Below are 26,133 nucleotides of genomic sequence, written 5' to 3' on the forward strand. Positions count from 1 at the left end.
AGCCAAGTAGAGAAGCTCCTACATATATAAAAGTAACTTATCTTTGAATGATGTTTGTCAGTGTGGAATAGCTCATTTCAATCAGGGTTAAATGGAATACATGTGACTTACCTGAGAAAAATTAAAGGCAGGCTGTGTTGTGCCCCATATGACAGCAGATCGCGTCGCCTCCTCAGTGCTGAGCAGCTTGCAGTTTAAATACACGTTACAAGAACTGTGGAGCCCACAGTCTTCAGCAACAAAATCCTTTCCATCAGGCACCATCAACAGCACATGCAGTAATAACCCATCTTCTTCAGATGCCGTTATTTGCGTCATCAGGTTACAGGCTACAGGGGTTGGTACAGCCCGCGGTGGCTGCACGATGTTCACGCTGGCTGCTCCTGTCTTCTGTGCCTCCTTGTAGTTGTGAAGATTCAAGCAGTGAGGGCTTTCTGCATTTACGTCCTTCCTGTTGGGCTCCTGGAATTCCAGCCGGGGGCTTCTTACAGCTTGAACTGGGACTCGCTGCAGAGCCACAGCTGACCTGGCAGCGGTGCGGGTGAAGTCTTTGTTGTCGCCTGCAAGCTCTAAGGATACCTGCATTGGGCAAAGCAGAGCGGGCTAATCGAAAGATGTTCCTCATACAAAGACAAGAGACTGCAGCATAAATTCAGGTAAATGCATTGCACATTTTGTTCAAGAGCTGTGTTAGATCATCACCCAGAAGGCTTACCGTTAGACACATGCTGGTTACAAGCTACAACTGTCACTGCAAAATAAACCACATGCGATTTTATCAAACACAGCAGTAACTCAAGTGCAAAACCATATAATTACAGCTGAATAAAGGAAAAACGTAAAACCAATTGCCAAGCTGACTGAAATATAACACCTACCCAGCCAAAGCAAAAAGTACTGTGACAAAGTATCACAATTGTCATTTGCTCCACTCTGCTACAGCATGGGCTGCTTAAGAAAAATTATGAAAAATGAAATGTTTCTCTCCAAATGTTTTCTTTCACTGCTCTTTCACTTTTACATTCTCTCCTGATTTTAGCTGTCCCTAACTCCTCTCCCTTCTGTGGGCTCCTTTTTCTCTCCACTGGTCTACATATTCCACTGCATTTGTCTTTTTTTGTTTCCAAGACTGGCTTTTTTGGGTTTTGTTTTGTTTTTAACACTGTCCTATGTTTGAATTGCCTCTTCACGTTGTCAAGATTTGCAAGAGAAATAGTCAGATTGGTATGAATGAAAATGTGTGTGTGAAAGCAATGGAAGAAACACCAGAACCAAGGTTAAAGGAATTGCAAGTGTTAATTTGCAAGTGTTAATTTCTACAGAGCATCACAGATCTGCTGGATTCATTCACATGATGAGACAGCAAGAAGGGGAGAACAAACTCAAGCCCAGAAGATAAGGCAGCAGGATAAAGAAAAGGATTGGAGCCACAAAATGCCCAAATAAGGAAAATGAAATTTAGACTCAAGAATTTTGCCTACGACTTAGGAGGGACGAGACAAGATACTACAGCAAAAAATGCCAAATGGTATCTCCTCCTAAAGTGTATGAAGAACAACATGTCCAAAGATGAGAAGTTCAAGGGCATCTGTCAGAAAGAACCCAAGAAATGCAAAGTGGACTCAATAGCCGACATCCCTTTTCCTCCATGCCCTGGCCAGAACAGCTGGCCCCACATATACTGTGGGTAGGGAGGTATTACACTGAGCAAGTGAAACCTAGGAGACAGGGCAACCAAAATCACTTTTCTTTAATATTAGCTTCCCCTTCCATCAGCTCTTACCTCAAACTTTGGTTCATTAATTCCCCACAACACCTCCTTCCACTTTTCTCCTCTCACACCCTGTTCCACTGCATTCTCTCCTGCAGAACACACCATTTCTCCTCCCTGCCTTCAATTAACTTCTCCCACACCTAACCTCTACATTTTATGTTTCAGCCTTCTGCAGCTCCTTTACTGGCAACTCTGCTGAATGGCTTCTCTGCCAGAAGTTTCCCATCCCCTGTGACAGAGGACATGGCTCATGCTGTGAACTACAAAGTGACAGAAGCAATCTGTGCTGACATTCCCCAGGAATAATATAGGAGCTCCGAATGTAAAATTCCCAAATACTCTCTTAACCCTTTCCCTTGGTAATCTAGAGAGCTGTTTATCCTCAGAACTGCCAAATCTCTCAGATGTGCTGTGCAGGACCATTAATCCTCCTCAATTAAATGTTGAGCATGCTGGTAGAAACTTTGGCTGGAGAAGAGAACTCCTGAAGTGACCGTGTGGTACCAATGACAGGGAGCATCAGGCCTCTGTGGCAGGAGAGAACTCAGCTCATGGGTGAAGCAGAAGCCAAAGCTCCCAGCTTGAACATGTGCCACTCGGCTGGCTTGTAGAGTGATTTCTGTATCCAAGCCTTAGCTTATTGACTCTCATTTTACCCTGCAGCCAGGGGAACATCACACAGCAAGATCCTAAAGACATGCAGGAGGTTCAAAATATTTCTCCAAAACCCTAAGGAAAAAAAAAGGTTCACGTTATCTTGTATTGGTCTTAAGAAACCTCCGTATCTGAGACCTGGCAAATTAAAACAAAGAGAGGAAAGAAAGAGGAGGGAAAATTTCAAAAAGAAGGAACATGCAGCCAAAATTAGTAATGACAGGTTGTTTAACTCGAAGTCTATATGGTAAAACACATACCTTTAGCGGTCCAACTTGTGTCTGATCTCCCTCTTTTCCCACAGGTATCTCGCAGCTGACAGTGAGCAACTCAGACTGAATAACCTGGCGTAACTGAAGCGCTGCTGAGCCAATGGCCACTGGCTGAGGGCAGAAAAAGAAACCATTTTGCAAGATTTCTGCAAGGTTGAAAGAACTAAGGGCGGGCATGTTGTGAAATGAAAGCCTTCTGGGAAGCCATGGCCAGCCACTCACCCTACTACTCCTATACCGTTAGTTGTACCTACAGGAATTTATAGGAAAGTTTCCCTTAGTTCTAATTTCAAGTCTAGGACAACAGTAAGGAAAATTACCCCAGTACCTACTGTTAACAGTTCCAGATTAATGCAAAAAAGAACATCTCAAATCCTAGTAACTGAACAAAAATTCCATACTTAAAGACACAATTTATTCACCCACTAAATCTCCTATTAAAACAGATGGGCAGATATTCTTGGTGCTGATTAAAACAAAACACGAGCTAACACCTCTCACTGTCCTCATCACATGCAGATGATTATACAAATATTTTTTGCAAAAATATACTTTTTTTTTTTTTTTTTTTTTTTTTTTGACACTCACGCACCTATCCCCCAAATCCAAATGCACAAGTTGTACCAGTTTCTCACACCTTGTGTTGTTCTCCTTAACCTGGGCAGAGGAGTGGTATCAAATGCATCTACGTTAACTCATTCTATATTGCTAAATGAGCTGTGTTCTTATTGAAGACTAATGTTTGTAACTGATCCGATATGCTTACATAGTAAGAGATCAGTTTGGAAGAGGAGGGAAGGACAATTTTTTTTGCCTGTCAGTCTTGAACTCATAAAATCATTTAGTTGGGTGATCAGATTGAACAGCAATTAGTTCAACTTATAGTATCTGCACGTAATGTCATTTCCCTTGATAATATCCAGCAACGGTCAACTAAGCTGCCCAGTCAAGCCACGCTGTTTTGCCTCTGATGGTTGAGGTGGCAGCAATCTCAATGAAGCATTGCAGAAGACTTCGAAAAGCCACTGCTGTCTGTGTAAGTATTGGAGGAAACAGAAATGCAAAGAACTTCTATAAACAACTTCTAATAAGTACCTTTTTCTGTGTGCTTTTTCTCATGTAGATTTTAAAAGCGAGGTCAGAGCTCCACCAGTGCTCTATCATTGTTCCACTAAAACGGACAGGGAACACAAACCGCTGCTGAAATTTCACCACTGCAAGGAAGACAGAGACTTGTGAGGTCTTAGCTGTATCCAGAGCTAACCTGTCTTTTGAACCCGATCAGGAACAGAGAAATCCTCAGTCTCTGCAGAGAACGTGCAGGGCAAGTAGACACGGGAAGTTCAGAAGGTATGAGGAGAAAGTGATGCACTTCTGAGGAGGATGGAAAAGCACACAGCAAGCATTTGTACATCTGCCAGAATCACAGATCCAGCAAGGCTGGGAGCTGAAGGGTTACTGTTGCTGGAAACCTCAACAAGAATCTCTCAAGGATTCAACCTAATAAACTATATCACAACTCTGTAGGTAATTCGCTACTTTGTTTTGGTTGCTCACAAGAGCAAAAAATCTTCCAAATTAACTGAATATAAATAAACTTTCCTGTGGAGATTCCTCTGTTACATGCACAATCATTTAATTCTGCATTACTTAACACCAAGCCCAAAGTAAACTGTTCTTCGCTTTCCAAGGCCAGAAAACAGCAGGCAGGCAGTACCACAAGCATCTAAATAATAACAGCATCTAAAGGCTGCAGTCGATTCCAAGTCTGTCATCCTAGAACACAGTAAGACTTTCCATTCTTCAGTGGGAGAATATATATTTCTATATATATTCTGTGGGAGATCAATATATTTCAAGACATATCTTGAGAGAGTCAAAGCTGAGCTGCAAGAGTAATCACAAGTTCAGGAGAAAAATGGCATCTGCAAGAAAAGACTGAACGAATTGGTGTTTACTCTAGAAAAGAGTAGTACAGTAGCAGTGTTGAAGTAGTACACTTTCCTTGTTCACAATGGATAAAGTAAGTATTCCTGTGATGACAGAAAACTCAGGTTAGACATAAGAAAACTTTTCTAACAGGAAACACAGTGCTTCTACAGCTTGCCTAGGATGCCTACGGAATTATTCCTATTGGGCATCTTTAATAAATCAGATAAACAGCTCTCAGGAAAGATAATAGTACAGTGGACTGACTTGATGGCTTCTTCAAATTATTTTCAGCCCTACCTATTTTTCTGGGTTCCAAAGAGCTGGAGCTTAATCTCACAAGACGAAATCCAGGAGGCTGTATTATTTTTGCATTACAAAGAGCTAAGGTTAGGTAGAGTTAGATGTTTTTTTCTGGACACAAATGGAGAATATACAAGAGAACTCAAAATTATTCCCAGATCTTTCAAGTGCCACCCAGAAAGATGCAAAGCCAATGAATGACCATATGGGAAAGGCTTTTGAAAGTCACCCTGGATTTCCAGTTTCTGGGAAGACTGGGCAGAGAGGACCTTGCTCATACAGCATTGTCTGCTCACTGAGGAGAGAAACATAGCATGAATTGCCCTCAGGGATACAAACACTGGTGACTCTCAGGAAAGAGATTTATGTCTACTGCTTTGAGCATGGGACTCAAGATCTCTTGGATCCAGCAGATTCTCTGAGCTCTTGCAGATGCTAAATGACACATTTCAGCATCTGAAAAAATTATTTGTTTGAGATGTAAGTATCTCTGATATTTCTAAAAGTACTTTATCATCCTCATACTATTGCAGAAAGGATATTGGTTTTACGTTGAAGTGAAGGAATGGGCTTACTGACCTGCTATTCTGTCCCTAAGAAAAGAACTTTTCAGCAAAAAAAAAAAAAAAAAATCATTTGGCTTCCTTCTTCCTCAGACGAGCATTCCACTACCTGCAGCGCAGCAGAGGTGCCACTAATCACACCATATTTTTCAGGCAGCAAAGAAAATACATAGGAAACACTATTACATAATTTCTAAGAGATGAAGGAGTCAACAAAGCTAAAGACAAGGGGGAGAAATTAATGCTCTTACCATCATCTGTGATTTTACTTGAAGCTATTCGAGTTACTTCTGTTGTTATGGAGACCTGTCCTTTTTCATCCTTGGAGGCTCCCACAGGAAAGTGGTACTCAACAAAGAAGGTACTATGAATAAAAAAGTGAATGCATGATCACAAACCATCAAAAATCTCATGTACATAATGAAACCAAACATAGCATGCAAGTTTCATAGTCACAATTTCTTATTTTTTTAGAATAACTGAACTATCTATTTTATGAATCCCTTCTATACATTATGCATATGTCAGATTCTCCTCAAAAAAATAAACCCTTTTGTTTTCAATGTACTGCCATGCACAAAGCACATTTGTACCTCCCCCAAATTCCCAGAAAAAGCACAACCTGAAGTAAACCCGCACCAGGATAAATTATTTGCATCTCTAACTTTTAGAAATTATGGTATACAATTTCCTGTGAGGAGCAGAGAAATGGAAAGACCTCAGAAGCCTGGAGAAGTTATGTAAACAGGACTATACAACAGAACTCAGAGAAATCTACCTTGAAGGCACAAGTAACAAGCTGATGAGAAACAATCCCCCTTACCACTTATTAACTGATGCAGGCCTTGGAGGCTTCCCCATTAAACCTTTCTTTCTTGGTGTGATCTGGATGGTCTCAGGAGGGATTTTCAAGCTTTCAATGATGACTCTGGCTAGGTGTATTCGCTCCAGTAATGCCAACCTGTCTGCGCTCAAGGATGTGACATGAGCTTCTTCTGTGTGACCTTCTGCAGGAGCAAGTAGTCTAGTAGGAGAGCAGCTGAAGAGATAAAACTGAGAATCAGGACTACATAAAAATGGTCAGAGGGCTGGAGCCCCTCTGCTGTGGGGACAGGCTGGGAGAGCTGGGGCTGTGCAGCCTGGGGAGGAGAAGGCTCCGGGGAGACCTTAGAGCAGCTCCCAGTGCCTGGAGGGGCCGACAGGAAAGCTGGGGAGGGGCTTTGGGCAAGGGCAGGGAGTGGTGGGACAGGGGGTAATGGCTTGAAGCTGAAGGAGGTACATAATTGGGAAAAAAAGAAAGTGCACATTCCACACTTGGAGTTTTGAAAAAATCTTATGTCTTCTAAGTCTTCAAAAAGAAAAGCTTTGTTTAATGTCATATACCAAAGAAAGGGAGATGACAGAGTCATACACATGGACAAGTCACTGCTGCAGAGGAAGAGCAATAGGATTTTTGCCATAATTTAAAATCTCACTTGCACTTCTTGCAAATGGTTTTTTGTCCGTACCTCTGGAGATATGATTTTTACTTGAATGTAAAAACAGCAGCATTTGTAAGAAAAGTTTCAGAAATAATTGTTTGGAGCTGAATTAGGAAAAAAAAAATCCTAAGACCTTAATACTAACTGACATTGTACAAGTAAAGCTTTATAACTGGATATTTAGGGACACTGTTGTACTGGTTCAGGACTAATGTAAAAAAAGGGAATAAAATTTAGATGATGTCAAAACAAAAGTTTATTTACTACAGCTACAGGAGAGAACACAAACCAGCAGAGAAACAGACTCTGCTGATGTCAAGTCTGTCCCTGTCAAGCAGATAGAAATTTTATACACAGAGACATTGTGCAAAGGCAGATAATAGGATGTGAGTTATTTTGTATGTGTTACATGCACAAAGTCACAGAACTGCACAGAGCTTTTTTCAGCATGGGGACTAATCTATCATGAAGGTTACACAGTGATTATTGTTTCAGGAGGCAGGGCGAGAGTTCAGTTGAGAGGCCAGCTCAGGCCTTAGTGTTCCTCTGTCCACAGTTCAAAATGTTATTACTAGGCCTATTGCATTTTGGTCAAACTCATGTTTTTAACTAATTGCATCTTAATCTTTAACAACATATAGCAATTCCTAGGTGATGCTGATGCTCCATCAGTCCCAGTGATGCTATGAAAATTCCCCACCAAAATAGTTCAGTGAATTGTGTGATAATGATGGAGTGTGATAATAATCATAGAATCACAGAATGGTTTGGGTTGGAAGGGACCTTAGAAGTCATCTAGTTCCAACACTCCTGCCACGGCCAGCGACATACTGCGCTTCTTGCTAATACTAACTTACAACGAACAAGATGCTACAAAACAAGACACTAATGTAACTGTTTACCGGGGTTTAATCCTCGTCGCCTTCTGATCCTGATCAAACGCATTAGAATCCTGTGGATTCACTGGATCAGCCTTCTTAACAGTTTCTGGTTTGGTTACTTTTTTGGAGGAGTTAACATCATCATCAGTGAGGAAATCACTTAAACTGGAATCAGATTTCTGAAACAGGAATAATGTACATAAAATAAGAAGTCAACTACCATTGTCAACAAAGATACATAATGGTTACGATAAAGAAAAAGAAAAAACAATTTGTGGGTTGCATAATTTGAAACAACTAAAACTCTACCAAAAATTTTCAGAGGTTTAAATAAAAGTCTTCATGGGTAGCCTCAATCCTAGCGATTTCCAAACTCAATGCTTGACTCTGCAGTCTCAAATAATATTGTTAAAAGAATACTATTAAAGAAAACTAATTTTAAGCAATGTTCTCACAAGCTTCTGTATGATATTTAATGCTTATTAAGCCTTACTAATACTGAAATTTGTAGTCTTTTTTTTATTTAAATGCAGATTTCTGGTTTTCTTCACTTTAGGAACAACATATTAAGCGCTTTCCTTTTGATCTCCACTTACAGGAAGGGTGTAAAAAAGACTCTCCAGAAGACTCTGGTCGTAACGGGGATCATTGAGTTCACTGTCATACACCTCACTCCCAAAAGAAAGAGAATCCAAAAGGGAGCCTGTCCGATCCCAGAAATGCACAGGAGATAAATCAGCACTGTGGACACAACAGAAAGAAATGTAACTTAGTGTTGCAAGTTCTGCAGTCAATTTCTTACGAATTCTGACAACGCTGTCTATTCTGTACTGGATTTATGCTATATTAGCTCCATATACAGCCAAACTGTGCTTATACAGCACTGGGCTCAACCTACTACGTGTCTGCGGCCCATTCCGACGGGTTATCTTGTGATAACATCTCTGTGAAAAAAGTGCATGTGAAAATATATCCATATAATTGCAAAATAGTTTGTTGGAAGGGATCTCTGGCGATCATTTAGTCCAACCCCTGCTGAAAACTAGAAGATGCAATTAAGAAAAGTCTCCAGTCGGATTCTAAATATCTCCAAAGCTGGAGATTCCACAGCCTCTCTGGGCAACCTGTTCCAGTGCTTCATGACTCCAATCATAAAACACATCTATGAAGATCTACCTACAATTCTTATCCATAAGTACTTTGTAACTTTTGGAATGCTTTAAGATACCAGTAATACTTAAGGACAGTTTAATATAATATAAATTCAAGCTATATCCAAGTAGGTAAATACAAGTGTCTTTAGAACATGGTTGGAACAAGTTGGGTTTTGTTTAAGGGTCTTCTACCTGTGCTCTTGAGTTCAAAACCATTTTATGATCTGCAAATACTTCAGTGTTATCCAGTAATAAACCACAGGGCACAAGGCATATGGACTGAAATTTTAAACCATATCTGACATGGAAGCTGTATGCCTCCTACCCCTGATTTGGACACAATGTAAGCATCACATAAAATGAGAGAAAAAGGTCAATTTAATATTTGGAGAAAGATCTCTCTACTTTTAATTTACAAGCTGCAAGTTCTTCAAAGAAACACTATTTGGTTTATGCACTTCTTAGCATTTTAGGGCACAACAGTTACAACTATTAATTTTATCAAAGATCGTGGTTAATCCTTCTGACATCACTTTTACATCAAAGGACTCTGAGCTATCCAGGTTGTCATGCATTAAAGTTGAGTACAAGCAGAGGTATAGAACATCTCCATCACTTGCACATATGGTTCACTAGTTACACTTCCAGAAATGTGGAGAACTTGGAGTCAAGAGACATTTTTCAATATAAAGTGGTCAAATAAGGACAATTTTGCAGTAATCTCCAGTGCATTACACTCACCTGCCCAACAGTAACTGTATTGCTCTCTCTTCAGAGTTAAGGTCAAATTGCTGACCTGAAACTTCAGATGCAAAGAGATGGGGATCTTCAGGAGCTGGCACAAAATGTGTGTTCAAGCCTTTTGGGCTCCTGGATAACAGTGATTGCAGCAGAGAGAGCAGTAAAAGGAAAAATAAAAATATTAAGGCATGTTCAAGATTAATCCATCATGGATAAAAATCAAAGGTCATGCACAGCCTTCTCCAGTCTGTAGCCTAATCTCTAGACATGCAAAAACTTTCTGTAACCCTGCAGTCTGCTGCAAGTCACATCCAAAATCTCATACTTCGCAATGTGTCATAGAATCACTGAAACATTTAGCTTGGAAAAAACCTTTAAGATCATCAAGTCCAACCGTAAAGGTTGGCCCAATCTTGCAAGTTAAGCACAGCTGCTGCAAACAAGAAGAGGGCCTGAGAAAACCAAGCAAGATGTTTATAAATGATGTTCTATCAATTTTTCCTGGAAAGTCCAAAATCGTCTACTTTTAAACAGATCAGAATAGTTTAAGGAGAAATAATTTAAATTCTGTTTGCAATAGCATCACTGACTGTCAAAGACAATGACATTATTTTCTGGCTTATAGTGGAACAAAAGGTAATATTCATATTTCCCCAAAAAACAGAAATGAAGTTTCTCCTGTAAAAAACATGCATATCTCTTAACGTTTCTAAATTTCAGTTTCACTGAATTGAGAATACTTACTAAGCCTAGTACTAAACAAAGGTGGAGTTAGAAGCTGAAAAGGCTCAAACACTTATTTTTTTTTAATCTGGTAAGAAAGATCATATGGAAGAAGATAACGACTACTAATTCTGAGAACACAGTTACAGATGCAAATTTTCATGGGTATTTGGCACCAACAGATGCAAAATAGAATATGCAAAAGTACTCAATTTATGTCACTAATTTCTTTAAAAACCTGTTCTCTATGATGAAGTACCATATAATTTGCTATGTTCCTTGCATTACTTATTCCTTATCAACATTTAGTATTTCTATATCAAATAATTCTGTAATCAATACAAATATACTGCAAAACAAAATTAAAATCAATTACTTCAATCAAGGCTTACTACATGATGATTAAAATCAACTCACAAAATTTAGGCTTTTATACACAAGTAGAAATTAATTTCCTATTTGAATGAGAATCCTAAATTACATCACGTGAATCTCAGTATTTCAAGTTTTCCTGATAAGGTCTCAAAATTTACGGTTTGAAACTTAATCTCACTTTCCCCTTTCCACACTCACTTTGCTGGTGCTTTGAGATTGTCTCTCTCTATAGAAGAAGGCACTTTATTCAGTTCAATCTCCATGTCCGGACTAGACTTCATTGCAGAAACCACCATGGCATCACGGAGTTTATTGCCTTGATCCAAAAGAGCTGAGAAGCAAGCAGAAGGATTAAAACTCAGCATTCAAATGCAATTTAAAAGCAATGTGTAAACACAACAAATGTGCCAGCTACAGTCAAGAAACTTCTGTTTTCTGCTGTTACGAAAAGATCTTGACATACTGGAGATGAAGTGTGTGCTATACATCATAACAGATAGCACAGCCAAAAGTGAGAGCAATCCTCTATCAGTCTCCCACTCAGAGCCGCACAAATAACTCATCTGTGCACACCAAATCAGGCACTAAGGGGCATTATTAAGATGCAGCAGCAAGATTAATTTACAGAGTAGCCTGTCACCTTAGGATATCTCAACAGATATCTAATTTTAGGTCTGTAAATATAAAAAATAACTCTAAAGACAACACCTAAGGAAACGTGCCCTAATTTGATGATCATTTGAATCCGGTCCAAGCGGATGCTAACAGGCACGTGGTGGAAAAGAAACCATTTTCCATCTGAAAATGCTAAGGGCATAGAAGCCCTCCTAAGAGTTTTTTCAATATGACAGGCACCATTGATGGCCACCTCAGAGTGCATGTCAGTGATGAAACAGCCTGTGAAAGTGAGCTTCCTTTTCTTTTACCCCTCCAGGTCAGAGCTCAGGCATGCCAGGACAGCACATCTTGCCTGATCTGGATAGCGAAGCCACCTTCCAACAAGACTGAACCAGTAGTTTTTAAGTGAAGACTTTTTTGTTATAATTTTCTGTTTGAAATAATACAGGGAGAATGTGTAAAGTATCACTTCCTTAAGCCTTTGTCTCTGGATAAGCACCTGAAATATTATCAAGAGCTATTTGTTGTGAAAGCTAAAGATGGTGCCAATTGTATACAAACCTGAAAGCAAGTCTTTTGTAGCTGGGTTATGCAAAGAAAGCACCCGCGTATTCGTTCTATCCGATGCTTCAGGATCAGTGCTGGTGAGAAACGACACTTGCTGATTTGAAGGATTCACTTGCAAACGTTCATCTGGTAAAATCAGACGGTGATGAGAAGCAGAAAAAGCGTCCTTCATGTTTTCACAGTTCTCTTGAAAGACCAAACGGTCCTTTCCTCTATTGAAAAATGAAACGTTATTTCAGTAACAACTAAAGTGGATCGGTAAAGGGATTCAAACCTCTTCAAATTCTTCCTAGCACTGCAGCTGCCCACCTCAGTACACGCTCCAAAAAGAAATGGAACACGTTATTTTAATGACTCCTCATCTCCCACTTACACCATCAGAGAGACACATTCAAGCTGCAAGTACAAGATTTGTGGCATCTCTTGTGTCAACTAGCATAGCTTGAACTAAGTCAATGTAGGATGCAAATTTATGAGGAGTTGTCCCTGGAAGCTCTGAAACGCTGAATGTTCTTCTGGATTTCATACAAAATGCACATTCAAAAAGATCAAGTAATCCATAACTCACAAGTGTATAGCCATTAATTAAGAGTGTGCAGCTGCAAAATAAACTAGAATTTTGTTATGGGGGAAAAAAGATACCTGGGAGCTGTGGCTCTGCTATCATTAACAGACTCTTGGTCAGCAGTAGTCACCCGTGTTTGCCTGGACTGCTGTGATGGAGCAGGAAACTGGGGCTTGCTGCTTCCCTGAGCAGGAGCGGTATCTAAACTCGCATCTGTGGTTGGGATAGAGCTGCTGGTGTCATACAGCTCTGGCAGAGGTTCTAAAACCAGTGAGACCTGAAGGACAAAATGTGAAAAGTCTTAGTTAAGTGCCACACATACTGTATTCAACTTTACTTGTCATGCTATGGAAAACCACTGCTTTTCTACACAAAGTAATATTTAGATTTTATGACATAACGTCATAAAACTCTCACATATTTACTACCACTTATTTCACATTCCATGTTTTTCAAATCACAGGCAACTGTCTTTCAGCATAAATTGTCCAGAGCTGAGGCTGTAAAACACCACCTTCTTAGTCCCAGATTTCAAAATCTTCTACAATTTCAGCCCAGTGAGGCTCTCGAGAAGCATTAGAACCGAGTATCCATTTTTAAATACGCTGTTAAAACTCACTCTCAGCCCAGAGACTACAAATTTTCTTTATCAAGTTGAACTACCAATGCCACACATCCTTCTAAACAAAAAAAGAGTCATCACCTTCAGTATTCATTTTTCATTTGATACCTTAGCTCACTAATGCCTTGGACAGAGACCAGGTCTGCAGTGTACCTAGTAAAGCTTGATCCTGGCACTTGATTATCCTGCTATTACAGCAATACAATTTATAATAAAGAGCAAAGACAGAAGGACTACCTGCAGCTCTCCTAGTTTATCAGATGTTGGTGAAACTATTGTAAAAAAACCATTGATTGGATGGCTGGGAGACAGTTGGGACAATCTGGTGATTTCCACTCTGCCAACAGGAAGATGGTCACGTTTGCTCATTACCTCCAGGACAAGCACACCCATATCTGCAAAAATTAGGAACGGCTTCGTTGCAGTCTCACACAACATAGTCACAATTAAACACAATTAAAACATTTCTGTTAAAATGACAGAGATGCTAGAGGTTAACATAATATCATATCATGAAATTATGATAATGAAGCAGCAGGTAAGGAAGTGTTACACTGATAATAAATTATGATAAGTAAGTACAAGATTACCATAAAAAGGACTACTTATGATAGGACAAGGGGTAATGGTTTTAAACTGACAGAAGATAGGTTTAGGTTGGACATGAGGAAGAAACCCTTCCCCGTGAGGGCGGCGAGGCGCTGGCCCAGGCTGCCCAGAGCAGCTGTGGGTGCCCCATCCCTGGCAGGGCTCAAGGCCAGGCTGGACGGGGCTGGGAGCAGCCTGGGCTGGGGGGAGGGGGCCCTGCCCCTGGCAGGGGGTGGGAACTGGGTGGTCTTGAAGGTCCCTTCCAGCCCAAACCCTTCTGTGATTCTATGAGTATGTAGCAGGCACAGGTTTTACAGGCAAACTCTAGACATCAGGCTTGCATTAATGTCCTCCAGATCTTTCACTTAAATTAAGTACCTTAACAACATTGCAAGCTCACCTGAGTATCTTTTTATTCCTCACATTCTTCGAACACTTAAATGCCTATTTATAATACTAAAAATCATCTCATCTTAACTCTGTGGGGACTACAGCAGACTTCAACAGTTTGCAGACCTGAACACTAAACCTGACTACCAGAGAGCCTGATGTCAGCAGTCCCAGGCTGAGATCAAAAGCCTCTCGGATCAGGAAAACGACCTAAGAAGCCGTGAGAACCGGACGGGGGTTCCTTGGCAGGTGAAGAACCCCCAGGGTTTTGCGGGCCTCCCCGCAGCTCCGGCCCTGAGCTGCCTGACCAGGGCGAAGCGGCTCTACCTGTCAGGTAGGCAGCGAGCTGCCTGGGCCCACAGCGCACGGCGTAGCGGGCGGTGGCTCCCTCCGCCGGCTGGCCCGGCCGCCAGGCGGGCTGGAAGACGGTGCCGTCGGTGGTCTCCCCCCACCACCGCAGGCGGACGAGGGCGGCGGCGAGCGGCCTGGGCGCCGTCCACAGGACTCGGGAGACGGTGCAGCGGAGGAAGCATCGCAGCGGGCCCTCCACGAGCGGCGGCAGGCTGGTGGAAGCGGGGACGTCGCCGGTACCTGCGGGGAAGTGGGAGCGAGCGGCCTCAGGGGCCCGGCATCCCGCAAGCCGCGGGCCCGGGCGCGCTCCCACCGCCGCCGCCCCACGTGTACCCCCCAGCCCCGACCCTTCCTTCCCACCTGGGAGCGGCCCACCGCCCCTCCGCCGGGACCCTCCCGCCGGCAGGGCGAGCGCCCTCGCCTTCTTCTGCCGCATCCCGCCTCGCCTCAGGCCGCGCCGCCGCCCGGCAACCGCCGCCTCGGCGGGAGCGGGACGCGCCCCCACAGGGCGCCGAGCCGCACTTCCGGGACTACAGCCCCCATCATGCAACGCTGCGCCGCGCCGCTGAGACGCGGACTACATTTCCCAGAAGGCCACGGGAGAGCGCTACGGGTGCCCGCGGCGGTGGACTGCGCTTCCCGTGGTGCCGCGCGGCGGCGTTGTGACGGGCCGCCGCTTCCGGTGGGGCGGTTGCGGAGTGGAGCGGAGCGGGGGCCGGTGGCGGCCGCGGCGCTCGGCGGGGGCGGTTTTCGGGGGGGCGGTTTCGCGGTGTGTCCTTGTGCGTTAGCGCACCCTTCGCCGTCATGTCGGCTCTGGAGAAGCAGCTGCATCTGGGCCGTCTCCCGCCGCGGCCCCCGTTGCCCGGTGGCGGCGGCCAGTCTGGCTCCAAGATGCGTATGGGGTAGGTGGGGGAAGGGCGGGAGCGGCTGAGGGGACGCGGTGGGGTGGGGGCGTTGGGGAGCAGAAGGGGAAAGAGGCTAACAACGGCGGGGGAGGGCTGTGGGGGGCTGAGGGGGGCTCGTTGCTGTGGGCCTGGGGGGGTCTCGCTGGCAGTTTGGGGGACGGCTTGTTATTAGGGGGCTCTGAGGGGAGGGGGAGCTCGTTTTGGGGGGGAGGCTGGAGGGCGGGGAGTTCGTTATGGGGGGGGGGTAGGGGCAGGAGGCCCTCTTTGCTGGAAGGTGGCAGCAGAGGGGAGAAGGGCCACCCTTGTGTGGGCAGGTTGGGTTGCCCTGTGCAAAGGGGGTGCTCTGTCCTGAGTGGAGCTGGGGTGTGCTTTGGGGGTGAGTTACTTGTTGCTATGGGGGGATTCCGCCGCTGGGGTGCTTGCTGCTGAGGTATTTGAGGGTGGGGGTGCTAATTGCTGGGGGAGGGCTGTGGGAGAGGGGACTTTGTGGATGTGGGACAGGGAGAAAAGTGGGTGTTATTTGCTGGGGGGATAGGGTGAGGGGATCTTTGAGCAGGGGTGGCAGCCCAGTGGAGGTGGCCAGCAGTGTGGCGGGTCTCCGTAGAAGATGATACGATGTGAGGGACCATCCAGCCCCTGTGCTGGTCCTGCTGTGTGCTGGATTGCTTCCCAGTACCCCAGGACAGCAGCATCTGGACCGGGCTTTTCCAGCCGGCTTTCCCTGGCAAGGAGGCAGGCAAAGGTGTTACTACACAAAGAGCTGGGGGAAGGTGGCTGGTGCTGGGATTAGTCTTCAGCAGCCCTTTTCTCTGAGTCCTTTTGCCATCTGTGTTGGCAAGGGGAGTCAAATGTGTCGTGGTTTGTCAGGGTGGTACCTCAAAGTCGGTGGAAGGATGGTTGGGGAGAGAGGTGTATTTAAATGCTATTTCTCAGCAGCAGACACTTAGTGAACCTGTATGGTAGGTGTATTCTGCCAGGTGAGTTAAGTTCCTGCTTCAGATGATGTAAAATCTGGGATAGTTCAGTGCAGATGCTAAATCTTTTAGGCAGAAGTGAGAACACATTTTGGAAGCTGTGAGAGAAGATTGACCGGTGTCTAACTGTGTAGATGGCAACTAAAAAGGACTGACTGAACAAGAACAACCTCAGCAAAAGGTTTATTCTCTAGCAGTGAGTAAGAGGGAGAAAATGGGTTGCCAGTGGGATGGCTTTGAGAGGGAATTTAGTAATTTCACCTTCAAAGGTGCGAGGGAGAAGCTTGTCTTCCAAGCAGCTACCTAGTTCTGGTAAAAGGAGAGCAAGATGATCTTGCAGCAGGGTTCTGGGTAGATTGTAGGAAGGGAAGTTATAGTTGTGGAGTGAAGCAATGGAAGTTGGCAATAATAATGGGGACTTGAGCTCAGGAGAGGTGTGGTTGCAGGATGCTGGACAGAACGCTTTGGCAGCCCTGTGCAAAGAATTGCAGAAGCATGGAGATTTCATTAAATCTAAAGAAAAGGTGTTGCAGGGCTGCATGACTTTTTGTACATAGCTGATCGTTAAAGTATGAAATCTGAGGTCTGGCTTGTGACAAAGACCGGGGATCAGCTGATCCTCTGGAGCAATGCCAGCCTCTGTGCAAGAACTAGCCTTTGCGAGGTCCAGGTGTGTGCTGCACGATTCCTGCATGAGATGAAGTGCTCTATTTGGAGGATAAAAATATCCTACAATTCCTACAGGAAATCTCCTTTGCCTTGATGCATGAAATCAGATAACTAAAAGAAATAATGAAAAAGACAGCTACTCCACTATGGCTGAAATAAACTGTTTAGGTATTTATGGATAGCAGAGGACTATTTCTCCTCTCTTTCAAAGCATAATTTTAAAACATTTATTATACATTATTTATATTACATTTGGGTAGATACAATACAATTGATGTACTTAGTATATGAACTAATACTAACATCTTCAGAAAATATTTAGTCTTTTAATATGAATTTAAAGCTAAGCTTCATGAAAGTGTTTAATGGCATGGCTTTGAGGCTAAGAAAAATGTATTTAAGGATTAATTTGCACAGTTAGTATTGAAATAGGCATAGAAATTAGAAAGAAGCAGTTTTGAATGATTTTTGGAGGAGGTTGGTCTCTCAGGACTCTGCTGTCTGCTCTCCTGTGTGTCTTAGTTGCCTGAAATTGAGAGTCGGGAGTCGTGGGCTCTGTTTCCTCATGTTGTGGTGAACCGTGGGGTTATAAGCAAGTCACTAAACCTGACCTGTTTGTGTTGTGGAGAGTCTTGTATTTCACAGCAGTGTGCTGAAGGTTGTATGGTACATGTAAGGCTAGATTTAATGTTAAATATATTATTTAATTATGCTGGCTCTGTTCAGAACAGAGTTAACCGAGCAAACCCTAATGCTGCACAAAGTCTGCCAAACACAAATTTTCTCTTTTAGGTGAAGAAATAAAGTTTTTATTTCTTCCTCTTGTTTTATCGTGTTTAACTTAAGTGTCTCATCCCTTGCAGTTATTTTGTGTAATTCTGAATGTACTTCATACTGGTTTCATGCACTGTAAACTTCGTTAGTAGCCTGTCTAATTCTTCCCATACAGCAGTGCATACACCTATGGCACCATGACACATTGCTTGTTCAGTTAGGTATTTTTACTTTAAGAATAAATATAAAAACTTCCATTGTTAGTGTTCATGTGGTCTTAAACAGGATGAAAATCAGTTTGCAGTTTGTCTTGTTGCTAGTATCAACTTCTGTCAGATATATCCTGAAGGCAGGTGCCTCCAGGTTAAATAAAAAGACAAAAATTAATTTCGGGTGACATAGGAAATCTGCCTCTGCTGCGAGACCTCAGAGTCGGTAAGCTAAAGGAGCAGATGTGTTTTTTCATATGCCTTTAATTGGGCTGTGTTCTTGCAAAATGATGCCATGCTGCAGGATTTATTTTCCACGTCAGTGCTGCTGTTTCTGAAAATCCATCCTTGTAGTAATTTTTATTAGAAAAATAGACAAAGTAAAGGCATTTAAGTTACTGACTTAATGAGGTGCTGACAAAACCCCCATGATATTTGTTGCTTTACTTACTTGTTGCAGGTAAACAACTTACAATTGAGCGTTTGGGAGGATTTTAAAATGGATTTTATGATGTGTGCCTGTGGGGTGGTTTTGCAGTTCGGTAGTATGTATGCTCGTGCAGTGCTTACATTACGGTGCTTAGTAGCAATCCTATGTAGTAATTTATATAATGCTTCCTATCTAGCTGATCTTTGGAATGTTTTTAAACTCTGTCCGTTAGGGAAATGATTAGGAAGGGAAGTTTGTTTTCTATTGTGCTGTAAGGCTATAAACATTTTTTTCCCTTTCAAATACTTTCTGAAAGCACTGGTATGAAACCCAGTCTTGTGGTTAAGGATCAAGAATTCCCAGGTCCTTCCCCTTTGAAGCAGTGGGGACTAGTTCATAATCACATGAAGCTGCGTGCCGCAGTTGTATTTTTGGTTTACTGCTCTGACATCAAGTAAATCCCTTTATGGGTGATGTTCCTGTTGTGTGAGGCGCTGCACATCTGACACGAGCATGGCCTTATCGGAGAGACTTGCATAAAAAGGAGACAAGAAGTGGAATACAGAGACAGCAAAGTGCAAGTAATGGTGAGGCAAAGCTGTTGTGCTGTAGACGCTTTTATATCTGACTTGTTGCAAAGCGGGGTGGGAGACCTGGCAGGGTGGTGAGGTGGCTTTTTAAATAGGTATTGACTGTCCTTCCCGCGTGGGTAGGGTGGTGCGTAGGAGAGCTCCAACATTTATCTGAAGATGGAGTGTGGGTAATGGATGCTGGTGTAGCAGAAGCTTTGGCTCAGATTTTTAGTCTGCGTGTTCAAATGCCAGAACCGCATGGGATCGAACTTGTCGGTCTGTGTTTGTGTGATTGTATCATTTACTTGTCTCTGGTTGATGAATCTCACAGGAGATGAAGGTGGCTGGATGTCAGCGTCATCTAGACCCTTGCTTCTGAACCTGATCAGTCTGTAGATTCAATACTTTGTTGCTTTATCGTTTATTCTTCCTCCAAGGTCTCTGGTCTCTTCTATTGATCTCATTCTAAGCTGTGTTTTCATTTTTGGACAGCAGTGCCCAAAACTGGATGTGAAACTTCAACAGAGGCTTTCACACACCTGTGAACTGGAAAGATGTTTTCATCTGTGTTTGTACGTGATAACTCATACACCTCAGCAGAACTGTGGGGTTTTTTTGGTGGTACGACTCTACCTCCGTGCTCATGTTGTGGGCCACAGTTCTGCTGTGTGGCTGCTTGCAACTTGTCTGCGCTGTTGTGAGTTATTTCTGCCTAGGTTTAGCTTAGGCTTTGCAAAGTTTAGCCTTATCAGGATTCAATTCAATGAAAACAAGCGCAAGATTCTGTAGTCAGGCCACCAAAAGAGAATGCAATTAGCTGTATAGAGAAAAATGAGTGTGACTGTAGGTGCTGGCAAATGTACAAGGTTATACTGAAAAGTCCTTTAAAATTCAAACTTTTACAGGGAACAAAAATAATTAAATTTAGAGGAACAGTTGTTTTCTGTGTTAAGCACCTTGTGGTTATGAATCTATTTTATTTCTGTGCTTTGAGTTTCTTGAATTGGAAACAGGGCCATTAAAATAGGTTCAAACATAATATCCAACAGTGCTGGCAAGCTGATTTTTTCATGGCTGAATGCTTTGCTTCGTATGCAGTGGTCCTCTGGCTAGTTTGTTGGACACTTTTTTTTTTTTATTATTCTCTTTTTTCTTTTTTTTATCAACTAGGCGGGCCATTGTTAATGTGACTGCGTGGTGTGGTTGAAAGCAGATAGTAAGAAGCAGAGGATGGAGCAAGTGAGATTGCTATAGGAAAATAGAAACATAATATACTGCAGCACTGAGATTTCTCAAGCTTCAGTCACCCTTGACTGGAAGGGCAAGTTATAGGGTAGGATGCTTTCGTTAGAACATTGTTTTCAAGCTTACTCTGTGATTATTTGTTTTGAAAAGAAGCTTTTGCCATTTATAGGGAGGATGACATCCTAAGTAAAGTCTTGCATCTTTTTGGAAATACATTGTTAAAAGGTTAATATGTGTTTCAGTAGTTTTTAATAAAGTGGCACGTATTACTGCATTGAAATAGGTGAAAATAGACTTGTTTCTTTTTTAAAAAAAATATTTTATTCTTTTTTGCCATTTTCTAGTGCAATCGCTTCCTTCTATCTATTTACTGGAGAGTCTCATTTGAGAAGCCAAGGTGGGTGAAGCAAATAGCTGGGCTGTGCCCGTGGGACTGTCACACTAGGCAGAGTGCTCTGCTCCGTCGCTGTGGATCTTGGCTCTGCTTGCAGCTGCAGCCTCTTCCACGCTTCCTGTTGTAGATCAAAGTAATGACACGTGTGCAAATGCAGACAGTAGGGATGTTGAGTCCTTGATTGCGTGGCACACTGATGTTAATATTTAAGTAAAACCACTGAATAGTTAAAATAGCTGCTGCAACATAGTTTTGACCGGCTTTTGCGGTAGGACAAGATGTACACGTGGAATTTGATTGCATTTCATGGCCCATTGCATTGATTTCTGTACCTTGCTTCCTCTAAATTACAGCCCCTCCTGCCTGCAGACACACACATCTGCGTGCACTGCTCCAGCAATACCCGCCTTTGCTAGCATAGCGCTTTCCTGCTGGTGTTTAAGTGCTTTCCGACAGAATTGTTCAACTGAATGATGTTACCAAAAGGCTGTTTTTAAAGGAAGATGCAGCTTCTCTTTGACTTGAGCAGTATGTGAGAAGTACGCCACTGAGAGGGACTTGAAGTTCATTTTTCAATGTCCATTTATTTTAAGGAGCAAATACATCAAACACAAACAAAGGTTGTGTTTGAAATTGCTTGCATATTGAAAGTGATTCATTTGAATCGCTTGGTTGAAATGGAAATAAAATCAAACTTGATTCTCAGAGTTCTTTGGGGAAATCAAATAATGGAATTTGCAAAATCACTAGTGAAGCAAAAGGACGAAGGCCCACGGCAACAGCTCCTGACAGCTGCAGCAGCTGCTGCATTTGCCATCTTATTTTGTGTCTTGAGCTTTTCCACTAGCTTGCTTACAGAACTAACTTGTTCAGAATTAAGGATCAGGATGGGATTTGAAAATGAAAGTTTGCTATTCTTTTCCAATATGTGAATAAAAATTACATACTGTCTCCTATGATCTTTTAATTCTCTACAAGGGCTTGGCTGGATCAGTTCTGTGTAAATCAGTCATGACAATTCCAACTAATCTCTTCCTTTTCAATCCATTTTTTCCCTGAAACTTTATTTAAAAAGAAACATTTTATGTATTCAGCATCCTTAAAACAGAACTTAAAATACTGTCCTTGTCAATTCTTAGAATTTTTAAATACAACTTGTCAACCATGGCAGTTCTAACATAGATTGTTTGATTTGCTTTGGTTAGGTTCATATGTGATGCAAGAATTAAGTATCTTGATTCATGCATGTGATGTAGAATTGCTGTAGCTTTAAATAGGACTCAGGAAAAAAAAGGAATTTCTAAAAATGGTTCCCCCTGCTTGGTACAACCTTTTTGTTGTTTTGTTTTCTTTTTAGGAAAATACCTGAAAGAAAACCCCTTTAAAAATTAGTGAGAGATTTGTAGAGCCACGTGGGCTTCTTTTGCTCTGGAATCACTTGCAGTATGTGCACATTTTCAGTATGTGATGAAGAGGACAAACTGCACAATAGGATAAAACTAGCCGTAGAGGATGCCCAGAATTTGTTTTGTGATTCCAGTTAATATGCTGGCTGGCTGGCTTGGAGTTTAAAGATTGTTCTAGAAGAGTTATTATGTTGGGTCCGTTTCTGTTTTGGTCTGCTGGATACTCTAAAAAGCAGTAATTAGTTCTGTCAGTTTAAATATTTGGTCAGCAAAATACCACTTCAGCATAGGAAGGTGAAAAATCACAGCTGCTGTTTATTTGGCTTGTTTCTAATTTTGAACGTGTGTTGATGTATTGCTAAAAAAAAAAGAAGCTCTAGAAAAATACCAGATGAAAGATACTAATTCTTCAGAGAAATGTTTCTCTGAAATCAGTCACTGCCCAGCCTCCTGCAGTCACCAGGTGTTTTGAGGAAAACTACACATTTATTCTGCCCTTTTGGGAGTTCAGTATTAAATCAGAGGTCACTTGTGTTCTCTCAGCATTGTTTGGAGGCAAGTATTTTGCTTTAAATTACAATCTACGTGTATTTGCATCAGACGTGACAGGTGTTTTTAATTCCCAACTCCACTTTCTGCTCCAATTCCCCTGCAAACATGGGAGTTCTGATATATATTGTTCCCCGATATTTCATACATGACACACAACTGCTAACACTTTCTCTGGAGGTGTTAACTCTTATTAAGCTGAATTTGAAGCATTTGCTAATACCACTAAATCAACCAGTATGGCAAGAAGCAAGATGAAAGAGGGTATTAGGGAGAAATTACTGCGAGGGCGGCGAGGCGCTGGCCCAGGCTGCCCAGAGCAGCTGTGGGTGCCCCATCCCTGGCAGGGCTCAAGGCCAGGCTGGACGGGGCTGGGAGCAGCCTGGGCTGGGGGGAGGGGGCCCTGCCCCTGGAGGGGTGGGGGGATGAAACGGGATGGTCTTTGAAGGTCCCTTCAAACCAAACCATTCTGTGAGTCTATGAAAACCGTTTTTGTTTTCAACTGGATCTGTTCACGGGGAGGGGTTAAGTCTGGACAAATGGGGAAGGATGGAGATGTCTTCTTCACTAGCCTTGCAGGTTTATTTTGCCTTACAGTGACGGTGTAGCAGTGCGCTCAGGAACTGGAAGGTCGCCTTTTCTCTTTGTCTACCAGTTCCAGGAGAAAGAGCTGCATGAGGTCAACTGAAGAAGCCTGAGACTGATACCAAGTTCTCCAGGTTATCCGACCTTATGAAGACATCTACTTGAGAAAACAAGCTAAAATTTCCCTTCAGTCTGAGCAATTGAGATTAAATTATCTTGGCTAACCCCTTCTCCACACACCCCCCACGTCAGTCCTGGTGATGTATTTAACCAGATTGGGCTCTGTGAAGCTTCTTGCTATGTGCCCTGTTTTCCAGTCTTGATTATTTTTATACTTCTTTGACTTCTCTTCAGTTATATCCTTAAATTACTGATCCAGCTGCAGGTACAGTATTCCAGACCCATTGGCACTGGTGCCTCATGTAGTAGTAGTATAGCCTGTGCTTCAAGTTGGGGTTGTCCTTGGATGCCTGAGGATCACGCTGCGCTGGGTTCACTGTGCTCTCACTTTGGTGCATGCAGTCAGCTGACGAACCGCTGGCTTTCCAGAGACAGTGCGTCACAGGACTGTGTGCCCTGTCCTGTTAATGTGGTTTCTTGCCTTGTGCCTGGGTATGTGACTTCACTTGCTTCGTTTTGAAACCTGCTCTTCGTCTGTCAGAAGAGGAACGGTGCCCAGTCCCTCTATAACTGCCCTTGCCCGTGTAAGATTAATGTATGTTTTCTGTGTGGCCTGGCTGTTGGTAGCTGATTTTGGTTAGTGCCTTGCTTATTATTCCTCTGGCAGATACTTAAAAATCTGCACTTACTGGTAGAAACTCTGACATGGGTTTTGCTGTTTGTGATGGACTCTGAGCCCAGTTGTGGCTATGTCTCGAGCTAGCTCAGTGGCGTCAGTGAACGAAAACCAACCTTGGGAGAGAGACACGGTTATGCTTGTTGGAAGGAAGCCATGGGAGCAAGAAGAGAAACTTTTAAGATCCCGAGTAGTCTGCAGAGCTTGTGGCCTTGTAGCTAAAGGGAGTTGCTAAGCTGCTGTGTCTGTAATAAAAAAAGAGCTAAGAGTGGAAAATTACTGAGCATAGTTACAGGCTGACACGTCAGCCCTCTGTAAAGGTATAAAAGACTTGCTTGATTTTAATAAAGTGTCTTCAAGGTGTCTTCGATCCGCTCCCGGAGTCCGTGCATCATACACCACACCCAGTGTCATCAGTGACAGTTCAAGCTTGTAGCATTGATGTGCAACTGCGAGAAGTTCATTTCTTGCTGCTTGTTATGATGAATTTTGATGTTAAATGTTGCAAACTTGTGCTGCTGCTGATTCGTGTGATTTCATACCTCTCCTACACAATACAGCTTTAATGTCCTTGCATTTAACGTCAACAGGCTACTGTGTTCCCTTGCCTTGTGTAATAGTGGCTGTCCATACTGTAACCCCACTTTCACAAAAGCAGATTAATTTTATCACACCACCAAAACTTGATCTGGCATGATAAAATTAATGAGCAACTTGCTCCAGAATTTCACCATGATCTGCCTCCCTTATGGGTAAGAGAGTCCACTTACAAACTTTCTGGTCTCACAATGCCAGGGAGCTCCTGCCGTTTACCATTTTTATGGATTATGTTGGAAGGGGTGTAGCCAGGCAGATGACAGTATTTGGCAATCACCTGGAATTATTCAGGACAATCAAACCTAAGACCAGGCTGTAATGTGGCATGGAAAAGTCTGACTGCGTTGAAATGCTGCGTTTTAAAAGGGTGATGAAATTTGTTGTTGCTGACTGCATATCCTACCTGTTCAAAAAACGGAGAAGGGAAATCATCCAAGCTGTGGGCAGATCGCTTCACCTCCAGAAAGAACCAGAAATCATATGGAGAGAGAGCGTGATCAGGGCTGGGATGGTTTCCAGGTAAGGAGGCAATCAATAAAGTAGGACTCTCCGCTTGAAAAATACATGGCTCAGGCAAGGGAAATATGATAGGGGTGTATACAGTCATTAATATTGTAGAGAAGACCAGGCAAACATTATCAGAGTGTGGGCTTAAAAGCAAACAGAAGAAATCCTTTTTGCTCAAAGCCTAATTAAATCGTGGCACTGTTGTCACAGATGTTGTGGAAGTAGCTTTGGCTGGAAGTGACTCCTATTTTATGTGACGAGCTAATGGAAAGTGCCCTCCCTTAAAGCAACACAGTGCTGAGGCTGTAGCCTCTGGAGATCCCCCTCCTGCTAATAGTGAAAATTTGGAAGCAGATCATACCCTGTTTCCCTACTTAACCCTTTCCAGAGCACTTGCTGTGCTCGTGGCTTTCCGTGACACGTTGCAGAGCGGGATGGAGCTTTTCTGTCTCGTACCAATTCTTGCAGTCCTAGAAGATAAACCAATTGTAAGCAAGGTAGCCTGAAGCTCTGATCAATAATATGAGTTTGCTGTATTTCATACCCAATTCTTGCTTATGAAATTCAGCATTAATTCTTTTTTTTAAATCTTGACCTGCACTGGGAGTTTTTGTGTTTATTTTTTTTCTTAGCAGGTTGTTATATTGGTGTTGCAGCTAATGTTGTCTCCCTTCCTTGGATACTTGGCCACCTATGCATGTAGGCTTGGTTCTTCCCAATATTATCACAACTTTCATCTTTTTATTACTTCACTTTTTTCTTCCTGATCTACAGCATTCTTTGGAAGGCTACAGTTTGAATGTGATATTTTTTCTTTAATTGGAGAATGAGATTAAGCTGAGGCAGTAAAAGAGATTAATATTTTCTGGATTTATATAGGTGTGTGATATCTTATTTAATTGAAATTTGACAAGAACAATATCGAAGTCTGGAAATCCACACAAGTGAATTTGGACTGTTCAGGGGATGG

The 26,133-nt window shown here is 42.7% G+C and overlaps 2 protein-coding genes across 10 annotated transcripts in view; one reads left to right on the plus strand and one right to left on the minus strand.

Annotated features, from left to right (window-relative positions):
- Window positions 1-15,082, minus strand: part of C2CD3 (C2 domain containing 3 centriole elongation regulator) — a 53,155-nt gene extending 38,073 nt beyond the window's left edge. For all 8 annotated transcript variants that reach the window (XM_080375554.1, XM_080375555.1, XM_080375553.1 and 5 more), the window contains exons 1-14: window positions 14,912-15,082; window positions 14,528-14,791; window positions 13,460-13,617; window positions 12,678-12,877; window positions 12,030-12,247; window positions 11,049-11,181; window positions 9,753-9,881; window positions 8,454-8,598; window positions 7,879-8,036; window positions 6,319-6,534; window positions 5,747-5,859; window positions 3,796-3,914; window positions 2,689-2,811; window positions 112-579 (exon numbers count right to left, since the gene is read on the minus strand). In XM_080375554.1, coding sequence (XP_080231680.1) covers window positions 112-579; window positions 2,689-2,811; window positions 3,796-3,914; window positions 5,747-5,859; window positions 6,319-6,534; window positions 7,879-8,036; window positions 8,454-8,598; window positions 9,753-9,881; window positions 11,049-11,181; window positions 12,030-12,247; window positions 12,678-12,877; window positions 13,460-13,617; window positions 14,528-14,791; window positions 14,912-14,987 — 2,520 coding nt within the window. In that variant the 5' untranslated portion in view covers window positions 14,988-15,082. The remainder of the gene's footprint in view (window positions 1-111; window positions 580-2,688; window positions 2,812-3,795; window positions 3,915-5,746; window positions 5,860-6,318; window positions 6,535-7,878; window positions 8,037-8,453; window positions 8,599-9,752; window positions 9,882-11,048; window positions 11,182-12,029; window positions 12,248-12,677; window positions 12,878-13,459; window positions 13,618-14,527; window positions 14,792-14,911) is intronic.
- Window positions 15,083-15,207: 125 nt separating this feature from the next.
- The window catches only part of PPME1 (protein phosphatase methylesterase 1), a 30,697-nt gene continuing 19,771 nt past the window's right edge, over window positions 15,208-26,133 (plus strand). Inside the window, exons 1-2 of one of the 2 annotated variants that reach the window (XM_080375587.1) lie at window positions 15,313-15,453; window positions 23,276-23,397. Coding sequence is in view for 1 of the 2 variants with exons in the window: in XM_080375586.1 (XP_080231712.1) it covers window positions 15,356-15,453 (98 nt within the window). In the remaining variant the exon portion in view is untranslated. Of the gene's footprint in view, window positions 15,454-23,275; window positions 23,398-26,133 lie in introns of both variants that reach the window. The other variant, XM_080375586.1, reaches the window with a different exon arrangement.

Source organism: Falco punctatus (assembly GCF_963210335.1).
Source record: "Falco punctatus genome assembly, chromosome: 2".
Lineage (NCBI taxonomy): Eukaryota > Metazoa > Chordata > Aves > Falconiformes > Falconidae > Falco > Falco punctatus.